General features: G+C 36.5%; 1 protein-coding gene across 2 annotated transcripts in view; it reads left to right on the forward strand.

Moving 5' to 3' along the window:
- The window catches only part of COL4A4 (collagen type IV alpha 4 chain), a 132,315-nt gene that overhangs the window by 81,225 nt on the left and 29,968 nt on the right, over positions 1-21,122 (forward strand). For both annotated transcript variants that reach the window (XM_051983438.1, XM_051983437.1), the window contains exons 32-37: positions 2,443-2,550; positions 3,647-3,828; positions 6,814-6,877; positions 8,192-8,266; positions 12,385-12,492; positions 13,113-13,220. In XM_051983438.1, coding sequence (XP_051839398.1) covers positions 2,443-2,550; positions 3,647-3,828; positions 6,814-6,877; positions 8,192-8,266; positions 12,385-12,492; positions 13,113-13,220 — 645 coding nt within the window. The remainder of the gene's footprint in view (positions 1-2,442; positions 2,551-3,646; positions 3,829-6,813; positions 6,878-8,191; positions 8,267-12,384; positions 12,493-13,112; positions 13,221-21,122) is intronic.

Raw genomic sequence — 21,122 nt, forward strand, 5'->3', positions numbered from 1 at the left:
AATTTCTTGCCTGAATTTTAAACATTCTCTTTATGTACCTGTCTTCTTACATATAACTACAGACAATAATAGCCAACGTGTTTATAATTCTTTAATGTTTCCAAAGTGCATTTACATTATATTATTTCACTTAATCCTCGTGAGAGTCCTATAAGTAGAAGTGATCATTCCCATTTTATAAATGAGGAACTTGAGGTTCAAAAGAATAAGTGATTTATTCAGTCACATGGCTAGTAGGCATCTGAAGCAAGATTTGCACTGAAGACTTCTATTTCCAAAGCCAGTACCCTCATCATCTTTATTTTTAGAAGTAGCTTTTATCATTTTAGTTCAAATATTCTATAAAAGGTGGCAGAGGGCTGAGCTTAGAATAAGAACTTATTTCTCACCTCTGACCTTACTGTGTGAGCATGGGCTGGCTACCTAACTTTTCTGGGCCTCAGTCTACACCTATTTGAAATCATTAATTATTTAATTTTCACATTTGATAGACTAGCTTAGGCAATGGGGTCAAACTCATATAAAAATGGATCCCTGCATATTTCTTTTTTTTTAATTTTTTAATTTTTTTAAACTTTTTATTGACATGACCCATTCCAGGGTAATTTTTTACAGCATTATCCCTTGCACTCACTTTTGTTCCGATTTTTCCCCTCCCTCCCTCTACCCCCTCCCCCAGATGGCAAGTATCTTTATATGTTAAATAGGTTACAGTATATCAATATATGTGGCTGCATATTTCTTTAGAAAATCACAAATTGACATTGTTTATGTTGTATTTTTTTATTTACTTCGTTAAACATCTCCCAGTTACATGGTAATTTGGAGGAACCACACTGGGCTTGCAGCTGATGGAGAGTCTGACACTTTAAAGATTTCTTATTTATCTGATTTTAGAAAACCCTAAGTTCACGTGATCTATATTGTATTGTATTTTTATATACTTTATTAAGCATTTCCCAATTACATGGTAATTTGGAGAACCACACTGTACTTGCAACTGATGGGGAGCCTGACACCTTTGAGAATTTCATATTTGTCTGATTTTAGAAAATAACAAGTTGGAATGATCTATGTTATATTGTATTTTTGTTTACTTCATTAAATATTTTCCAATTATATGGCAATTTGGGGAACCATACTGGACTTGCAGCTGGTGGAGAGTCTGACACTTTGAGGATTTCATATTCATCTGATTTTAGAAAATCACAAATTGAGTTTATGTTGGGATTATATTTTTATTTACTTCATTAAATATTTCCCAGTTACATGATAATTTGGGAGACCACACTGAGCTTGCAGCTGGTGGAGAGTCTAACACTTGGAGGATTTCATAGTTGTCTAATTTTAGAAAATCACAAATTGACAATATTTATGTTATATTTTTACTTCATTAAATATTTCCCAGTTAACACAGTAATTTGGGGAACAATACTAAACTTGAAGCTGGTGGAGAATTCACCACCTTTGAGGATTTCATATTCATCTGATTTTATCCCCAATATTGAGAGAAAGATATGAGATAGTTCCTAGAAATAATCTTGGAAATGAGTTTATTTTATTAATTATATGTTTAATTTTGGGCAGCTAAATGGTGCTAGTGTGCATAGAGAACTGGCCTGGAGTCAGAAAAACTCTTCTTCTTGAGTTCAAATCCAGTTATGTGTCCCTAAGCAAGTCACTTAATCCTGTTTGCCTCAGTTTCCTCATCTGTAAAGCAAGCTGGAGAAGGAAATGGCAAACTAGTCCAGTCTCTTTGCCAAGAAGACCCCAGATGGAGTCACAGAGTCAGACGCAATTGAAAAACAAAACAAATATTTGATTTTAAATTACTATTCCATTTTAGTTGTTTAGATTGACTATTATTTTCTGTTTTATTAGCCAGTAATTCACCTACACAATATCAAGGAGACAAAAAGTCACTCTTTAGCCTAAGTTTTAGTGCATTTCCTACCAAGAAGACAAGCCCTGGTTCATTCTCAGGGCATGCTTAATGAAAACCAGGTTTCTACACTGCTGCTCCTTTCTCCTCTCTTTTTTGTTTGGTCGTCATGGGAATCTGTGTTTATGGGGAACTCCAGGGTGTATTTTGCTGGACACAATTAAGCAACCGTTCTTGTAGCCCAGTGATAAGGAAAACAGGATGATGAAAATGACTAGGAAGACGACGTGGAATTAGTAAATGTGAGCCAGGAAAATTGAGATTTTACAGACCAAACAGAATTTTTGCAAGTCTACTGGCTGTTGAAAAACTATTTCCAAACTATTATAATAAAAGTAGCAATTTCCCCTTTTCCAGTGCAAATATGTAAAACTAAATGAAACAAACTAATAAATATGATCATTGTAGTTAGTAATGGGCACATGATTGGAGAGGAATAAAATGTTGTGAGTTAAAGATCATGTATATTTATTTACTTGTGAATTTTATTGATGTTTAAGGAGAAAAAGGCTATCCAGGAGATCAAGGGGATATTTCCATAGTTTCAAGAAAGGGAGAAAAAGGTGATCTTGGACCACCTGGTAGATATGGATTCCCAGGAGAAAAAGGTAAGAAAGATAAGTTCATTTACTTCACCTTGGCAAATATCCTAATATTTCTATGCATGGCCAACCAGAGAAATGGAGTTCATAACTATTCTCAAGTGATGTTGGTATTATTGCTGAATCCAGGAGGGCCAAGTTTTTATGAAAATAAATGGTCATTAACCAAGTGACATTTTCTTATTGCTCTATTTCTCTATTCTTAAAACTTACCTGACAATTTTCTCTCCTAAAATCCATATGCACTTACAGTTTGGGAAATTCAGAACTGGAGTTGATGAGGAGGCATGGGCACTCATTCCAAATGTGTCCATCAGCTTCCTTGTCTTGATTCCTTTCATGTACACCTTTTGGAGCTGGTGTTAAAATGAGCAGGTAGCAATTACGTAGACTTTGATGGGTGTGGGTAATTCCCGTGGAAGTCAGTCAGAGGGCCAAATTATCCTTTAGCTTCTGAAGCTTAATATTGCACTGAATGCTTAAGAAACAGTGGGATGCCAGGCAAAAAAAAGATCCCCAAGAGTCTCAGTTCTGCCATTAACAATCAAGTCACTCCATTTTCCGAGGTTTCAATTTTTTCTGAAAAATGAGGGATTCAATTTTGATCTCCTCAAAAAATGTGAGCTGCAGCTGCAAGAGACTTCACAGATTACCTAGTCCAAGCCTCTCTTTTTACAGATGAGAAAACTGAGGCTCAGGAAGTCAGTTAGTCAGTCAACAAGCTTTTGTTGCCTATTCACCATGCTTGGAACGCTGTCCCTCTTCATCTCTGTCTCCTTGCTTCCCTGGTTTCCTTCAAGTCCCAACTAAAATCTCACCTTCTCCAGGAAGTCTTTTCCCAACCTCCCGTGTTCTCTTTGTTGATGACCTTTGATTTGTACAACTATATCTTGTTTGTACAACTTTGTCTGTAAGTTGCCTCCCCTACTAGCTTGTGAATTCTGTGATGGCAGGTAAATTTCCTCCCTTTCTTTATATTTTCAGTGCTTAGCACTTGATCAGTATTTGTTGATTGACTGACTAGGTGATTTTTAAGGTCTCTTCCAGCTCTAATTCTGGTGATCTAGTACTTGAACATTCTAAATTCTTTGTGTGTCTTTAGGAGATAAAGGGAGTCTTGGAATCCCAGGAACAAAAGGATTTCCAGGAAGAGATGGGCTACCTGGATTACAAAGAGGAGAACCTGGCAAGAGTGGACCTCCAGGGCTTCCAGGCCCCCCGGGCCTCCCAGGGCCTCCAGGGCTCAGAGGAATAATTGGTTTCCCAGGTATTCCAGGGGACAAGGTAAGCTATTCTATGAAATGAGGAAGGGGGAGGGAGAGAGTTGGGAATCATTTTATCTGATATATTGGATGAGAGGGACCTATCAGTTCATCAGAAGTTACAGATAACTCATTTCATCTTAGATGTCTCTTATAAACTGTTGCTCTTAAGTTGTGAAAAGGAATGGAAGTGTAAATGTAAATTGTAAAACCATTAGAACCAAGAAACCAAGAAAAAAATGTTAAAATGATAAAATCCAGAGCCACAGAGAAGGATTAATTAACTTACAATTATCTGGCAATTCTATTCTAATTCAATTACTCCATTATAGTTTCTGCTAATTATTTTCTAGGTCCTGGAGATAGAAATATGCTGATTTCTAGTTTGGTTGAGTATCCAATAGTATACCTTCTATAATAAACACTGATTTATTTTAGTCATGAGAAGAATCATCTCCTGAGAAGTCAGATAGGATAGCATTCCTGTCTAGTGTCACTATTTGAAAGGAATTTGAAATTTCCATGTAAGACACAAGGCAGTCAGAGATGCTAAAATCAATAGGCCTTTTCCCCCCACTTGCTTTAACTCATACAGGGGAAGCTCTTCTGACTTACCTTGAGACAAGCAAGGACATTAGAAGAGGAAGAAAAATGTAACAAAGGAAAAATAATGCACTTGGGTCATTGTTACCTGTTACCTGAGAGACAATGGTATAGTATTATACCTGGATCTCTGAAGAACCAACAGATTATATCCTAAACTTCTTAGACTTAATCATTAGGAGGAATGGGGCATCAATGAGATGATCTTGTGCTCAAGGCAAGAAGAGGAAAGGATAATTGGTTATATTGGAAACATGGTACTCAGGCTGTTACAAATTGCTTTCCAGAAAGGTTAGATTTTTTTTTTTCCAGATCAAAATGGGCACATATGAGTTTTCCCTCAGGGATGCTTTCCAATGTGGTAGAAGATTGGGGTTTTTACAGAGAAGGGTAGAGTCTTCTTCAAGCATATCTGACTGGCTTACCAGTTCTAAGGCCATAATAGGTACAAATTAGCCAGGAAGCTAGATATTTCCAATTAGGTGGGTGGGGGAGGTCTGTAGAATGGATAAGGAGGGGAGGGAAGATGTCTAACAAGCAAGGCTTGACCCAGGAAACCAGAGGTTTATACATTACTACAGGCAGTAACAGTACATGGCTGGATCATAGTTGCTGAAAGTAGTTGTTGAAATTTTCTAGTATTATGTACCAAAATGAGATATATGAAATTGAGCTAATGTGATTATCTTAAATAAGGGTTTTTTAAACTTTTTGCCCTCATGACCCCTTTTCACAAAAGAAAATTTTACATGATCTAAGGTATATAACTATATAAAATAGATATACAGATCAAATATTTATTGATAATAAATCAAAATTTTGTGACCCCTACATTCAATCAATCTACAGATTAAGAAGCTGTCTTAAATATAATTTTTATTTTACTTTTTTTTCAGTTAACAAGCATTTTTTCTCTTCTTTCTATTGGGAAAAGACTTATGAAAAAAAAAAGAAAAGAAAAAAAACCTTATAGCAAATATGTTTAGGCAAAGCAGAACAAGTTTCCATGTTGACCCATGTCCGAAGATATCTTTCTCATCCTGTAATACCTCTCTGTCAGGAAGTGGGGAGTAGGCTTTGTCATCAGTCCTATAAGAACTTGATTGATTCATTGTATTGATTAGAATTCTTAAGGCTTACATTTTTGTTAGTTTGTATAAGTTATTCTCTTGGTTCTGAACATTTCACTCTTTTTCAGTTGATATAAATCTTCCCAGATTTCTTTGAAATCTCTTTTATCATTTCTTAACTCAGAACAGAATTCCATTGCATTCATATATATGGATTTGTTCAGCCATATTGCACTTTAGTTTCTGATTCTTGCCTCCCATGATGTAAACAGATATTATAGATATTTTTGTACATGTGAGTCTTTTTCCTGTTTTGTGGATTTCTTTGGGGTATAAGCTTAGTCATGGTAGTACTGAGTCAATGGACTACAGTTTAATGACTTTTTCAATATAGTTCCAAATTGCTTTCCAGAATAGCCAGACGAATTTACAGCTCCAACAGTGCATTCATGTGCCTGTTTCCCCATAGCTCCTCCAAAATTAATCATTTTTCTTTTTTATCATTTTTGTGAATTTAATAGGCGTTAGAACTGTTTTGATTTTTATTTCTTTGATTATTAGTGGTTGGAACATTTTTTCATCCGATTATTGGTAGCTTGGGTTTCTTTCTTTGAAAACTGCCTGGCTATTCATATCCTTTGACTGTATGTCAATTGGGAAATGACCCTTATATTAATTATCTTTTAAAAAATTCAAAACAGAGACTGAATCAATTTCATGAATTATACACTCATTCTTCCACAAGTTACAAATTAAACTGTGCAAATACACTACTGCTCTACTATACAATTGAATTTAAAGAAAATTTTGATCTTTCAGATCTGCACAAGCTAATTAGATTAATTAACTGGTAACTATATTAAACCTAGCTTTAATTGTTTTAAATCAGACATAATTTCTGCAAAGCATTGCATTTCCACTGATATTATCAGTACAAGAAGTACAAAAATAAATGGTATCACTTGGTGAGTCACTGGTAAAATATTCACCCACTATTCAACTCTAGGCCAATGTAGCAAGAATTTTGGGAAGCTACATGGCATATTAGATAGGGTACTGTTCCTAGAAATGGTGAAACCTGGATTCAGACTGTATCTTGGATTCTTAGAAGCTTTGTGAATGAGGGTAAGTCATGTAACCATCCTGTATTTCAGTTTCTTCATCTATGAACTTGGAGGTTGAATTCTAAGGTCCCTTCCAGCCAAAAATTTATGATCTTATGAAGTGTGAATACTTTTAAGATAACATGCCATCTATAGATCTGGCATTATAAATATGCAATATTTATAGGGTTTTTCTCTTAAAACATAACATTGTAATTTTTTTTCTATTAGGGTGAGCTGGGCTTACCAGGCTTGCCTGGACTCCCAGGACCTCATGGGACAAGAGGACCTAAAGGTATTTTCTGGGAATAGAACCGCAACATTCATTGATTTTTCTATTTCCTTATTTGTTTAGATTGTTAAGAGATTCTGTATCATAGAAGTAAAGGAGATTTTAAAAATAAATGATTTAGGTGATTCAAATATGAAAGCAAAAAGTCAAGTCCTCTTTTCTCAAATATATTGAATTTAGTGACATGTTAAAAGGTTATTGTGTTCTAAGTGGTATTTATAAATTTCACTTCTAAACTACACTTCTGGATGTTTATAAAATAAAAACTACAACTGATAGTTGCCTTGCAGGCCCAGTCTCATTAATTCCATCTTTTCTCAACTTATTTCAATTCTTACCCTCCTGGAAGCAGGCTTATCTTCTCTTCCCACCCCCATCCCCCTTCCTCTTTCCACTATGTGAGTTTCTGTGTTTGTAAAGATTACGTAACTATATGAGATACTCACATGTACACCCATATATGTATATATAATATCTATCTATCTATCAGTGGTAGAATTCATATGTATCACATGGGAGGCCAGGGTATTCTCAGCTCCGTGAAAATGTCTAAGAGCTCCACTATGATGGACTTTTTCCCTTTTTTTCACTCATTTGAATGTAAGCTCCTAGAGAGCAGGGGCTATGCTATATTTATCTATGTCCTCCTTTCCTTGCACAGACCTGGGCACAAAGAAGGCATTTAGTAAATATTTGCTGATTGAGTAAATGAATGAGGAATGAATATGAGTGAATTTGTAGGTGTATCTCTATGTATATATTTATCCCTATGTAAGGATATTGCACAAAGCATGTCTTTGTGAAATCTTTTTGCAAGAATGAAAAGCCATGTTTCCTTGCTCATAGCTCATGTCTCTGTGTCTGCTATATGGCTCTGAAAATTAAACCTAATATTATATATTTCTAAATATGTGTGTATATATATGGATGTCCATATATGTGTAAATACACACACCTAAATATACACACATATCCTTAACTGTTGAAAAATTACATCAGAAAAAAAAAAAAGAAAAAATTACATCAGAGAAGTTTGGAGAAAATCACAAACACATCAAATAAATTGTGGTCTTCCTTTGATTATTGTGAATGGTGAAATTGTGCTCCAAAGGTTAAACCTCTCACAGTACTTTAGTATTTATTTTTCATATGCTAGATGGATAGCTATTTAGATAGAAACCTCTAAAAATGTACCCTGAAATATTTTTTAAAGTACAAATAAATTGCTTATAATTTCATAAACTGGCTTTTGTGTAATAAAAAATAAACTTCTTCCTCCCAATTCCAAATAAATGACATTTATTTCATCATCTATAGGAAATCAAGGTGATGCAGCAAGTCTGTTTGGGCCACCTGGACCAAAGGGAGATCCAGGTATCCCTGGATGTCCAGGTAAAGACTAATTTTTTTCTAGTTGGGGATGAGAGACCACACACATGCATGGGATTTCTATGGATTTATAGCTAGATTCTAAAAAATCCAGCAGCCTTCCCTTTTTATCCCATTTTCTTTTCATCTGGTATCCCCAAATTTTCAGCAGTCTTTTCCATCATTTAATGATTTTGTGTCATCATAAATGGGTCTATATTGAATAGAATAGAACAGAATAGAATAGGATATCCTAGTATCACAGAATCTCAGAATTGTCGAGGCCTTTGGAGGTCTTGGAGTCATTAAACAGGATTCTAGTCAATACCATCCAGCCTCTGCTGAAAGACCTTTGATGATAAAAGCCCACTACCTTCTAGAGTAGCATATTATCCTTTGAAATCTCTCTAATTGTCAAAGATTTTTTTTTAGGTTGAATCTAGATTTTTCAGCCCTTTAACATCTACTCATTGCTCCTAATTTGTCTAATCTCTCTTCCTTGTAATATTCCTTCAGATTTTTTGGGGTCAGCTACAATGGCTCTTAAGTATTCTAAATAATGAAAATTATGACTCACCCTTAAATGTCTTTGAGATTTATAAAGTGGCCTGTGGACTAGGTCAAGTAACTCCCATTTTATTAACGAGGAAATTAAAATTTGCAATGATTAGGTGAACTGCCTGCGGTTATATGGTTAGTAAATGCAACACCTAAATTCAAACTCATTTAAGTCGGGTGCTCTTTTTACTTCTCCATGCTGTTTCTTCATACCAGCCAAAGATGCTCAGGTCCTTCAACCAGTCATATGTCATTGCTTCTAGTGTAGCCTGGGGGTGTCACTGATGTAACCTCAAGCACTCCTTTCTCTGTCTCTGGGCTGGCCAACATCTCTATCTGCACTTACTCTGGTAGTTCTAGAATCTTCACAGTAAGGACTGGCTAAGGCCACCCTACAACTAGAGATAATGTGGGGGAAAAGAGGAAGACACAAGAACTTGTAATTTCTGAGCCATCGCCAGTGTGCTTCCTATTAACACACAATCGGTTACAACAATACCATTGACTCCTAAATGTGAAACATTTAGTAAATGCGAAAGTAAGAGCAAAATAATTAGAATATATACCAATAAAAGACAAAAGCAGTAGTCAAAGCATCACAGTCTACCACTTTGGTCCTCAAATAACCCAATCATCCATCAATCTGGACCACACACCCCCACCAATGCATAGTCTCTAGATACCTCCCCCATCTCCATCCCCAGACAGAAAGCTCTGAAAATGGATAATTCACAAAGAAAAATAATCATATTAAAACAAAAGTTTAAGAAAAATGAGAAGTCTAAGCCAACAGAGATTTATTTCTAATAAAAGAAAGGGAATGAAAGCATCCTACTTATGTTGGCTTAAACTCTTTTACCAGAAGGTAATATGGTTATTCTTTACCTTTGCCTGGAGGGGTAGAGATATGGAGATTTCAAGATAACTCTCTGCTTTACTATTATTAACATTTGTATTGTTGACCTTTTCATATGTGTGTGTTATCTGGGCAATCATGTTGTAATTTCCTTGAGTTGCTGGGATGCTCACATTTTCTTTTTCTCTATATCCCTTACAATACCTTGCACACAATAGAAGTTCAATAAATGTTTATTAGTTTATTTTGATTGATGGATGAAGTTGCCCTATAATAAATAGATCCAGACATCAGTAAAACAGGATCTCAGGGAAGCAACAAATGTAATTAGAAATTATAAAAACCATCTAGTTAGAGCTGGAAGGAATCTGAGGATTTTAAATTAAAAATAAATCAGTTGCCTATGTTATTATCTAATATAAATGAAGAACAAAGAATCTTAGATTTGGAAAACCATTAGAGACCATTTAGTTCTTCCCCTGCATTTTACAGATAAAGAAACTGAGCCCTAGAAAGTTTAAATAACTTGCCTCAAACTGAACAGTTTCTGGTAAAGCTAGGACTAAAACCAGTTCTTTGTTTCAATAGATTCTCCTATAAAAAGTGAAAAGATCTTGTAGCAGTTAACTTTTGAGTATTTACTTTAAAGCGTTCCTTTGAATGACTGTAATTCCTTTCATCTTAAAATTAGAGAAAACATTTCAGAGCAGAAGAGTGTCTGTGGAGGGGATAAGTTTTTTTTTCTCCTTTTCTTCTCAAAATAATAATAATAAGACCACAAAACCAATCAACTCATATTATATACAAAAGAAAAATGCAGCCTATGTATCATCTGCCTCTTGCTTGAGCAACTGTGTATCTTGTGGTCTTTCTTGGCAAAAGCTGATTTTAAAAAAAGATATTAAATGTTCAGTGTTGACAAATGGTCCTATGATCATAATATAAAAGTTTTCAAAATATTTATCAAGTCGCTAAGTATTCACATCCTTACTATCACAATGATAAAGGATCTGGAAGCAATAAGCAGAAAGATCCAAAAGGATGTTAAGAAATTAGAACATTGGGATGAATCTAGAAAGGTAAAATTCACCAAGGATAAATGTAAAGTCTTATCTTGAGTACAAAGAAAATCTGAATCACCGGAATAAAATGGAGGAAGCCTCGAGAGGCTGTTCTGGGAGTTAGTTTAATCGAGTTGTACCCAATAGGAGTTAACAGTGGGATATAGTGGCCAAGCGAGCCACTATGATTTTGGGTTGCTTTTAAGGAGGATATAGCTTCCAGGAATAGAGAAGGGACAATCTTTCTGTATTTTGACCTTTTAGAACCGTTTTGACCATAGTTTAAGAAAGATATTAAGAAGCTAGAGAGTTGTCCAGAGGAGAGTAACCATGTCACATAAGGATGAATTGAAGGAAATAGGTGGGAACATGAACATCTGTCTTCAAATATTTAAAGGGATTGAAGATATAGATCAAATTAGACTTGTCCTCTTTGACCCCAGAGCAGCACTACCAGTTAAAAAAAAAAAAAAAGCAAATTTAGACAAGATGTTGGTAAAGCTTTCCTAATAATTAGGTCTGTCCTAAAGTGGATACTCAGAGGAGTGCTGAATTCCCTCTCCTTTGTCTTCAAGCAAAGGTGGGGGGCTGGATGACCACTTATTGGGTATATTATAGCAGGGTTTCTTCTCATGTATGGGTTAGACTCCATGGCTGCTGAGTTCTTCCTAGAGTCTATGATTCTGAGCCTAAAGAATTATGTAGTACCAGTGTTATTTAATATTTTATTAATCTCATCCTTTCCCATACCCTGATATCTTGAGACCCGACTTCTTTCTGCCAAACATTGGACCTGAATCTATGATCCCAAACTAATTTGCAGTTTCCGATGGTTATGTTCATGAAATTTCATAATGTTTCTCCTTGAAATTAAATCAAGGATTTCAGCACTTGATCCCAGCATATTGAGCTACGGCAGCTTATTTCTTCCCTACATCAGTGTCTTATATCCCCTGCCTTGGAATCCTCCTCTGAATATCATGATACCTAGCTGCTACAACACGTTCCCACTACTATGGTGTGTCTCTTCCAGTGCTTGTCTTCCCCTACAATCCTTGTATACATTCCCGAAGGATGAGGGAAGACCACCATCTCTGAAATGACACTACTGCATGTAATAATATGCAAAATACAGCATCTTGGAACCAAGCCTCTGGTGAAGGATGTTAAATGCTAAACTGAGAAGCTGATTTTGACCCTGGAAGTAATAGGGATGTAATTTAGAAACTTAGTAGAGAAGTGATATAGTCAGAAGTTTTTCAGGCAGAGTCTGGAAGAATACTTATTGGAGTTAATATAATATTGATGCTTCAGATAGTGGTTAGACAATATTTTTAAGGTCCTTTCTGATTATAGGGATTCTAGAGATCTAGCCAAATATTAATATTTTTAATGTAATCCTTGCCTTACGCGGCCAGTCTTTCAGATTTAACAAAATATGGTTGTCAGAGAATTCCAGGCTGCTGAACGTTCTGAATTTTACTACAAAACCCACATAGAAAGAATATTCTGAATAGGAACTATTGGTTCCTACCGACTCATTGAAAGCAAAGCCTTAATTGTAAAAGAATACCGCAGTTGTAATTATATAAAATATCACGAACTTGGAAGATGTGACAACTCAGTGGTGTGACACAACCAGTCAGTCTAAGTCATTTATCTTTAAGGATATTTTGGAGAACAAGGAGATCCAGGTTTTCCAGGCCCTCCAGGATCTAGTGGACCGCCAGGAAGGGAAGGATCTGCTGGATACCCAGGACCTCCAGGATTTCCAGGTAGTTTGAAAACACAATGAGCTGCAAATTGTTTCCATAAAAGTGTGTGTGTGTGTGTGTGTGTGTGTGTGTGTGTGTGTGTAGGAGAACCCCCAAATGATACAAAACATCTTATATTCTACTTTCTTCACTTTTCCCTGGCATATGTATCATATAGCACTTCAGTGAGTTTCTTCTTGACAAGTCAAAGAAGTGGTAAAAAACAAACCAGTCATGTCTATTCAAATAGAAATGGAGGCCACTGATTTGTATGTGTTGATCCCTTCAGGCCACATGTTGACTTAGTTCTTAAATCTAATATGAGCTATGTTTTTAAATTTTTAAAATTTATTTTAAGTATTTTCCAATTATATTTTAATTTGATTTGATCCACACAAGTGGCCTGTAGACTCATGGTTGACTCCTATAGTGAAACGTACAATTAACTAAATCATCACTCATGGCCGTAATTCTTTACTGAGGATAAAAAGTAAAGAGAATTAGGGAGGATCAGTAATAAATGTGATTTTTGGAGCTTGCAAGGAATAGTATTGGCCAGCAATAAGTTAGCTTTATGTACTTTTTGGTGCTTTTACTCACAGAGCATCTATTTCTGAGAGAAATGCCTCTTTCATTGTCAGGTGCTCCAGGGATTCCCGGGGTGAAAGGGTATCCTGGGGAAGCAGGTGACCCAGGGCCTCCAGGGGTCAGAGGCGATCCAGGACCACCAGGGCCCAAAGGAATAAAAGGTAAGTGATAAAGAGTCATGGAAACCCAGGCATTGGGAAAATGATTTCCTGCCTGCTTATCTTCTCCCTCCTGTCCACACATAGTTCCTTCTGGAGATAAGCCTGCCTTGAGCCCGGATACCCAAAATAATGAAGGTTTCATCTCATCTCTTAAAATATTTCTATCTTCTGACACTCAGGCCTAATTTCCATTCTATTTCCTTTTAAAGATCTAAAGAAATCATTTATTTCCCCATGTGATATTTAAAGAAGCTACTGTCTTTTAAGCCTTTGACCAAGTTAACTGTCACTGGCTGCCCTCTACAAATCTGTCCTATTTACCTTGTGCAACTAGATGGCACGGCAGATATTATGCTAGACTTGGAGTAAGGAAGAGAATTCATGTGGCTTCACACAGTCACTAACTGTGGGATTCTATACAAATCACTTAACTGCTGCCTCAGTTTCCTTATCTGTAAAATGGGGATAATAATAGCACCTGCCTCCTAGAGATATTGTGAGGATCAGATGAAAATAATTGTAAAGAGCTCAGAATAGTATCTGGTACATAGTAAGTACTTAATAGATGCTTATTTTCTTCCTTTCTCTATGCTATATCTAAAAGCAAGTCAGCATGTTACAGATTTATGATTCCCTCTGATTGCACAAAGAGCCACCTTTCAATACCTTAGTCCAGGTGTGCACCTCGGTATAATGGATTTCAAGTCAGGAGACTTGGACTTGAAGCAGCTCTGCCCCTTAGTACTTGTGTGAGTTTGGACTTCCCCTTTCTGGGTCGCACTTGCTCACCTGTAAGATGAGAGGAACAGATGAGATGACTTATGAAATCTTATCTAATTGTGAATAGAAAGTTGCCATGGTCGAGGAAATAGTAAGAGGAAGATTTGAACTCAGGTCTTCTTAACACTCTTGTCCCTTATGCTTATTGATCAGATTTTTAAAACTGAATATTTAATCATACAGTGTGCATCACACTACGCTCTGAGTGGGCCACAAAGATCAGGGGGAGCTTTCAGTGGCAGCGGGCCAAAGTGGTTAAACATTTCTTAGACAATATTTGAAAGTTTCAGAGATTTTTGAGAAGTGAAATGATGTGAGGTTATTGCTGTGTGTTCAGAAGATTAGTTTGTGGAGTAGAGATAAAAGCAAAAAGTTCTAGATTTGGGGAGGGGAGAGAGGGAAGCAGCCATGTACGTGATGGGGATTTCTTGGCTTTGGAAACTCCATCCGTTGATACAGGGGGATACAGTATTGGTAACATACTCTTGGAGAATTACTAGCGGCCTGAGAAGTTATGGGATTCACCTGTAGTCATATGGGTAGCGTGTCTCCTAGCCAAAAAAGTAAGCAAGTCTTGTAGCTCCAAGGCCATCCCTTTGGCCACTAATTTGGGCTGCCTCCATCACACAGATAAAAGGTTTTTATAAAATATTTTACTTGTTGCAAGGTTTTACTAGGACTACCTTTGGGTCCCCCGTGCTGAAGCTTTAGATCTCAGAGCTTTATCTGGTATATCTTCAGATTTCCGTCTGTGACCTGCCTTGCAGGTTTCTGGGATTCCCACTCGGAAAAGCAGGGCAAGGTTGAGCCCTTCCATCTCTCTCCTTTCTTTGCCTCCCCAACACCCCCTTCCCTCCCAGACTTTATTGTCCATATTACCTCTCTGTCTAGTGATCTCAAGATTTAGAGACATGAAAAGTAATTCTTCTTTATGAACCTGTGAGGGTCTCCCTGTTTCAATGTTATTTTTCTCACGCATTTAAAAATTCTTATCAGAATTAATTTCCCCCATACCTTTTGATTTTTCTTTCAATCTTCTGAAAGTTTCTTTATAATTATCATGCTTCAGGAAGCATGGCTTACCTTTGCAGACTTTGGCTGTTGTGAATGGAAATCATTATTTTGGGAACTTGGACTGGATTGCTCTTGTGTAATGTGTATACTATTAGATAACTGGAGGAGTAGGGAAGTGTGTATGTGCGAGGGTTGGGGCAATACTGAGGTCCCAGAACTACATTCTTTCATATTTTCCCAGACATTTTCATCACTGAGAATAATGTCTCATCTAGGTTCCTTCCCTTTTCTATTCCCAGGACTGATGGATTTTTAAAATGTGGAATCGAGTGCTCTTTTACTGATTGGTTTGGTTCATGTGGGCTCTGAAGCAAAAAAGAAAAGCAAATAAAATAAAGCTTGGTTAATTCTACATTATCTAGATTTCCAGCAAAGAGAGATCCTTCCTCCCTTCTCTCCTTCCTCCCTTCTTTCTTTCTTTCCTTCCTTCTTTCCTTCCTCCCTTCTTTCTTTCTTTTCTTCCTCCCTCCCTTCCTTTCTTCCTCCCTTCTTTCTTTCTTTTCTTCCTCCCTCCCTTCCTTCCTCCCTCCTTTTCTCTCTTCCTCCCTCCCTCCTTTCTTTTCTTCCTTCCTCCCTCCTTTTTTCCCTCCCTTCTTCTCTCCCTCCTTTTCTCCCTCCCTTCTTCCTTCCCTTCCTCCCTCCCTCCTTCTTTCCTTCCTTCCTTCCCCTCCTTCCTTCCTTCCTCCTTCTTTCTTTCTTTCTTTCTTTCTTTCTTTCTTTCTTTCTTTCTTTCTTTCTTTCTTTTTTCTTTCTTTTCTTCCTTCCTCCTTCCTTCCTTCTTCTTCCTTCCTTCCTTCTTTCTTCCTTCCTTCCTTCCTTCTTTCCTTCCTTCCTTCCTTCCTTCCTTCTTCCTTCCTTCCTTCTTCCTTCCTTCCTTCTTTCCTTCCTTCCTTCCTCCCCCCCTTCCTTGCTTCCTTCCTTCCTTCCTTCCCTCCCCCCCTTCCTTGCTTCCTTCCTTCCTTCCTTCTTTCCTTCCTTCCATATATTTGATAGAACTTATCTTTGAAGTAATATCTCATTCTCTGAAAGGGTAACTTGGGAAATGACTGGCTATAATCAGCTTTTATCATTGATTTCTGACATTGCATTTTTGTAGTTCTTTGTCTCCTACCTTTCCAATGTGCTAGGGTTTTGTTTTAAGTGGCCAGGGACTGTCTTCATATTTAGTATTTTCACTGTGGCCAGACTGATGGAATACCATCCGCGTTTCTAGATATCAGTATTACTGCAGTTAGATGGGGTGGCTCCTTCATTTCATTTTTTTTAATTTAATTTTTTTCTAATTAACAAGCATTTATTTTTTCCATCCCACTTCCCATTCCCACCCAAATGAACAATAAAAGAAAAAAAAATTCCTCATAATCAATGTATATTATTCAAGCAAAATAAAGTAAAAAATGCATATCTCATTAAGGGTAGCTATTTCTACTTCTGAATTAATTCACTTAAACTTACATTGCAAAGAAATGAATACTGTGATAGTCCCAGTTAATTTTCTCTAAGAGAAATATTCTGAAAAGCTGTTGCTCCAAACACTCCAAGACACGATGACATGAATGATAGGACTTAGGAAAGAGAAAAGCAATGGAAAAAAGCCAAATGTGGACACAACCAGGAATGGATTGCAGTGTGGCCTTCTGGCCATGAAGGGCCACTGTCACTTTACAAACAGCAAACTGAAACTCTAGGATAACTGCTCCTACTGTAATTCATTTTTCCCACTGAAAAGTCTATTGTGTCTTGCAACACCCTTGACAGTCTCTACTGTTGCAATTAATCTTCCTGTGATAGTAAAATAAGGTACATTCCAGCAGAAACATTTTGATCTGAGAAACTAAATTTATGATATTTGAAATGTGTTACAAATAAGTTCTGAGAATTGGATTATCTGGTTTGAATAAGGAGCAGCTGAACCCATTTTCTAATAGAGCAAACCATATAAATTTTGAGTTGTATTTTTGTTCATTCACATTTCGACTTCAATTTTAAAAACGTTCTAGAAGTTGTGTTTTGATATTATTCTAACTAATTTATTTGCTAACTATGTACCATGTAGAAGAAAAATAGTATTTGGTAAGCACAGACAGCATACTTACAAATCATTGACACTCGGAGGTTAGAAGAGAAGGTTAGGGGGGCAATTGCCTCTAGATCAAGGGTTCTTCAAGTGGGGTCCGTGAATTTGTTTTTAAAATATTTTGGTAACCATATTTCAATATAATTGTTTTTCTTTGTATTTCTAAGTATTTTTGAAATAATAACTATTTATTATTATTTATTTTTTAGGATTTTGTAATCCTAAGTATTTTACTTTATGCATTTATAAATATGATTCTGAGAAAGGGTTCATAAGCTTTCACTAGATGGCCACAGAATGATACACACAAAATGAATAGAAATCCCTGGTCAGGTAGCACAGAAATTATAGCGACTCATGCTAGACTGGTTTCTTTCAGCATAATCCAGAAAACATACTGCACAACATAAAGTACCTTAGTATGTTTTCCCATCATGAAACACACAGTAAGCATACATATTGACAGGCATAAGAATTCCAGAGGTGTCCTACTCCCACCTCATGATAGAATTTTCTATTAAGGTGAATTTTTTCAACTAGACTAAATCCTTCATAAGAACAGGTATCATTATTCCAACAAAGTCCTAATGAGCCCCCAAAAGGGATTCCCCTGGAGTGGTCATCTTATTTTCATTTGAACTACAGTTTTCCATTGGAATGGAATATGTTACCATATTTTATATATTTATAATTTTGCATAATGGGAATCTGAAAATAGGGGATCTGTTCTTCATGATCTGCACTAATTGGGACCTGGTAAAAATGTTATGCCTTTTTTGCATCTAAGATAGTTCTTTGAACAAAGTAGGTGCTCAACAAACTCTATTGGTGAATCTATTTATATCTAGAATCAATAATTTTTCCCAAGCAGGAGGGAACATAAAATTACTATTGTCCAGCTCCCTTATTTATCCACAGATGAGGAAACAGGTTGGTAGAGATTTAAGAAATTTAGCTAAAGTTAAAGTGGGCTTGTAGCAAAATCAGAACTGGATTTTTAATATCCTGCCTCCCAGTTCTGAGTGAATTCTTTTTGGGATATTTCCCACAGAAGCATGTTTAGAAAAATATATTGTTTTTAAAGGAGGGACAAGAGGCAGCCTTGGCTTGATTTTACTGTGGGATTCTTCTAATCAGTCTCAGGTGAGTGTTTTTGACATTGAGTGGAAACCTCTCTTTTTGTTTTGATCCTGGACCTCTATCTGATCCATTTGAAAAGGGCCCATCCTTTATATACCCAGAAGAAACTATATGATTCTTCGGGAGACATCCCTGCTTACCCCATTCCTGGACTACTCCAATAGCTACAGGCTGGTCTTCTTGCCACAAATTCCTGCCCACTGCAGTTCATCCTCCACTCTGCTTCTAAAGTGACCTTCCTAACATATGGGTTTGACCATATCTCTACCCCCCACCCCACAGTCAAGATATTGCTATGGCTCTCTATCACTTCAAGGATCAAATATAAAATCAAATAACAAATTAAGAAAATCAGAGCCAAAAAAGCAGAGGAAGAAGGAAGAAGTAAGAGAAAGAAGCAAGAGGAAAAGGAAGGCGGAAGAGGACGAAGGAAGAAGGAAGAAGGAAGAGGAAATAAATAATAATATATTGCTTGTCCAAACTACAACCTTAGAGGAAAGAAAGGCACAGATAATCAAATAGCTTCTGCTGTTAATGTCTGAAATGGAGATTTGGCTTCAAACTTGGCATTCATTGATAAACACTAGAGAGAACTGGTATGCAGGTATAATGAGAGCTTTTGTTCAGGGAGCCTCAAAAACACCGGGACTGACAGTAGTGGTGAACAGTAGAGTTTCTTATGAGGAAGGTGAATGCTCTGCTAAGGTGTTGCCCAATTGTTGTACTCTACTGAGCATTTTATGTACAAATAACTTCCAGATTCAGTTAATAGGACTCAAAAAAAAAAAAAAAAAAAAAAAAAACACGGAGAAATCCCTAACAGAATAAAACACTCCAAACACTATATAGATGTAACTCGGCTCAATTGAAAAAGATAACAGTGGGTCAAATATGGGTCAGCCAGTTCAGCTGTGGCCAAAGTCTGAGGCTGTGGCAATCCAACAGTTAGATGTGTTGATGTTACAATGGATTGCTGGCAAAGGGGCTAGAAATTCCCCAGTAAGCCAAGTAAACCTAGCCATCAATCTTTGTGAATAAAGGGAAGATCAAAACACGTTGAAACAGCAAAGTGGTTTCCAAAAGGGAAAAAAAAAAAAGGATAATTGTTTTAGATAAATGGCAATAAATTTCCAAGTTTGGCAGATAAAGAAGATCTGCCTGTTCCTTTGGTTCAACTTTTGAAACTATTTCATAAATAAGAATGAGGGCTGGAAAACTGAAGTTAGAGGATAATACCATCACAAGTGGTTAGAGGACGAGTAAATTTGAAATACTGATTAGAAGTTCTCATTCCACAGGGGCTGAATCATAGGATTACAGATTTAGAGCTGGGAAAGGTCTGGGCGATCATTTAATCCAACCTTCTGATTTTACAGATGAGGAAACTGAGTCCCATTGAGGTTATACAATCTGCCCAAGGTCACACAGGCAGGAAGCTATGACTTTACTAGGGAACCGGAGCTCTTTTTAGGAAAGTCTAGATAAATTAGACTAATTCAAAATCAACATGAGCTACAGCATGTTTCTAATGAAAAACAATCTTATAGTTTCAAGTACATATATAATGAGAATTGGGTTAACAGGGAGCTCTGCTTTAATAAATAAATGATAATGATTAATAATTAGTATGACAATCATATATATGTATATATGTATACATATATAAAGGCAATTCAATAATCCAATAAATATTTATTAAGCATCAAATATGTGTCAGGTGAGCAGCTAGGTAGCACAGTGGATAGTGTCAAACTTGATCAGGAGGGCCTGAGTTCAAATCTGACTTCAGATACTTACTAATTGAATGATTAGCAAGTCACTTAATCCTGTTTACCTCAGTTTCCACTTTTGTCACTTAACCCTGTTTACCTCAGTTTCCACTTTTGTAAAACAATTTGAAGAAGAAATGGCAAACCAATCCAGTGTTTTTATCAAGAAAACTCCAAATGGGGTTACAAAGAATCAGACATGACTAAAAAATGACTCAATAACAACAATAATATGTTCCAGGTTCTGTACTAAGTGCTTGGTGATACAATTAATAAAAAGAAAATAGTCCCTGCCCTCAAGGAGCTTACAATCTAATAGTGGGATACAATCTAAAAAGGAGGCAGGAAAGGGATGGGAAATCAGGAATTATCTGGTACAGAGGCATCTTTTTCCATAGAAATGAAACCAGGTGGAACAGCAGATACATAGTGGAAAGATATGAGAATCCAGTTTTTGTCCTCTGTAAAAGAAGGTATTAGGAGGGATTGATATTCCATTCTGCCCAACTCCAATTAGGGAGGAGAGGAGGTTAGGGGAGCTAGTATCAGTCAAGTCCTGAATTACTTTACTGAGAAAATAGAGGTCATTGGATAAGAGCTCCATTTTTTCTCATTTCTTTTTAAATCTCAGAATTCTTTAATATCTTTAGATCTCCCCTATTTTGTCCAGGTTTCTGACAATGAAGAAAATCTTGCCAAGATCAACGTCCCTACATGTGTTATTGACCTTGTCCTTTCTAGCATGTTATATCTTTAACCAATCCCTCTTTTCTGCCCACCCCCCAAAAATATTCAGTTTTCCCTATCTACTGTTTGCTTCTCACCCAGTCTTTAGAAATAAACTATCCTCTAAAACTTTTGTCTCTCTTCTCATTCTTAAATAAACTCCTTGAAAAACCATATTTACACATGCTGTTTCCACTACTTTTTCTTTCTTGTAACCCTTCAGTTTCTTATAATATGAATTGAGACCTCACTACTCAACAGAAACTTTCCTCTTCAAAGTTGCCAATAATCGTTTAATTTCAAGGTGTGATGGGATTTTATTTTTAAATAGTATTT

The sequence above is a fragment of the Antechinus flavipes genome, chromosome 3 (genome assembly GCF_016432865.1).
Source record: "Antechinus flavipes isolate AdamAnt ecotype Samford, QLD, Australia chromosome 3, AdamAnt_v2, whole genome shotgun sequence".
Taxonomy (NCBI): Eukaryota; Metazoa; Chordata; class Mammalia; order Dasyuromorphia; family Dasyuridae; genus Antechinus; species Antechinus flavipes.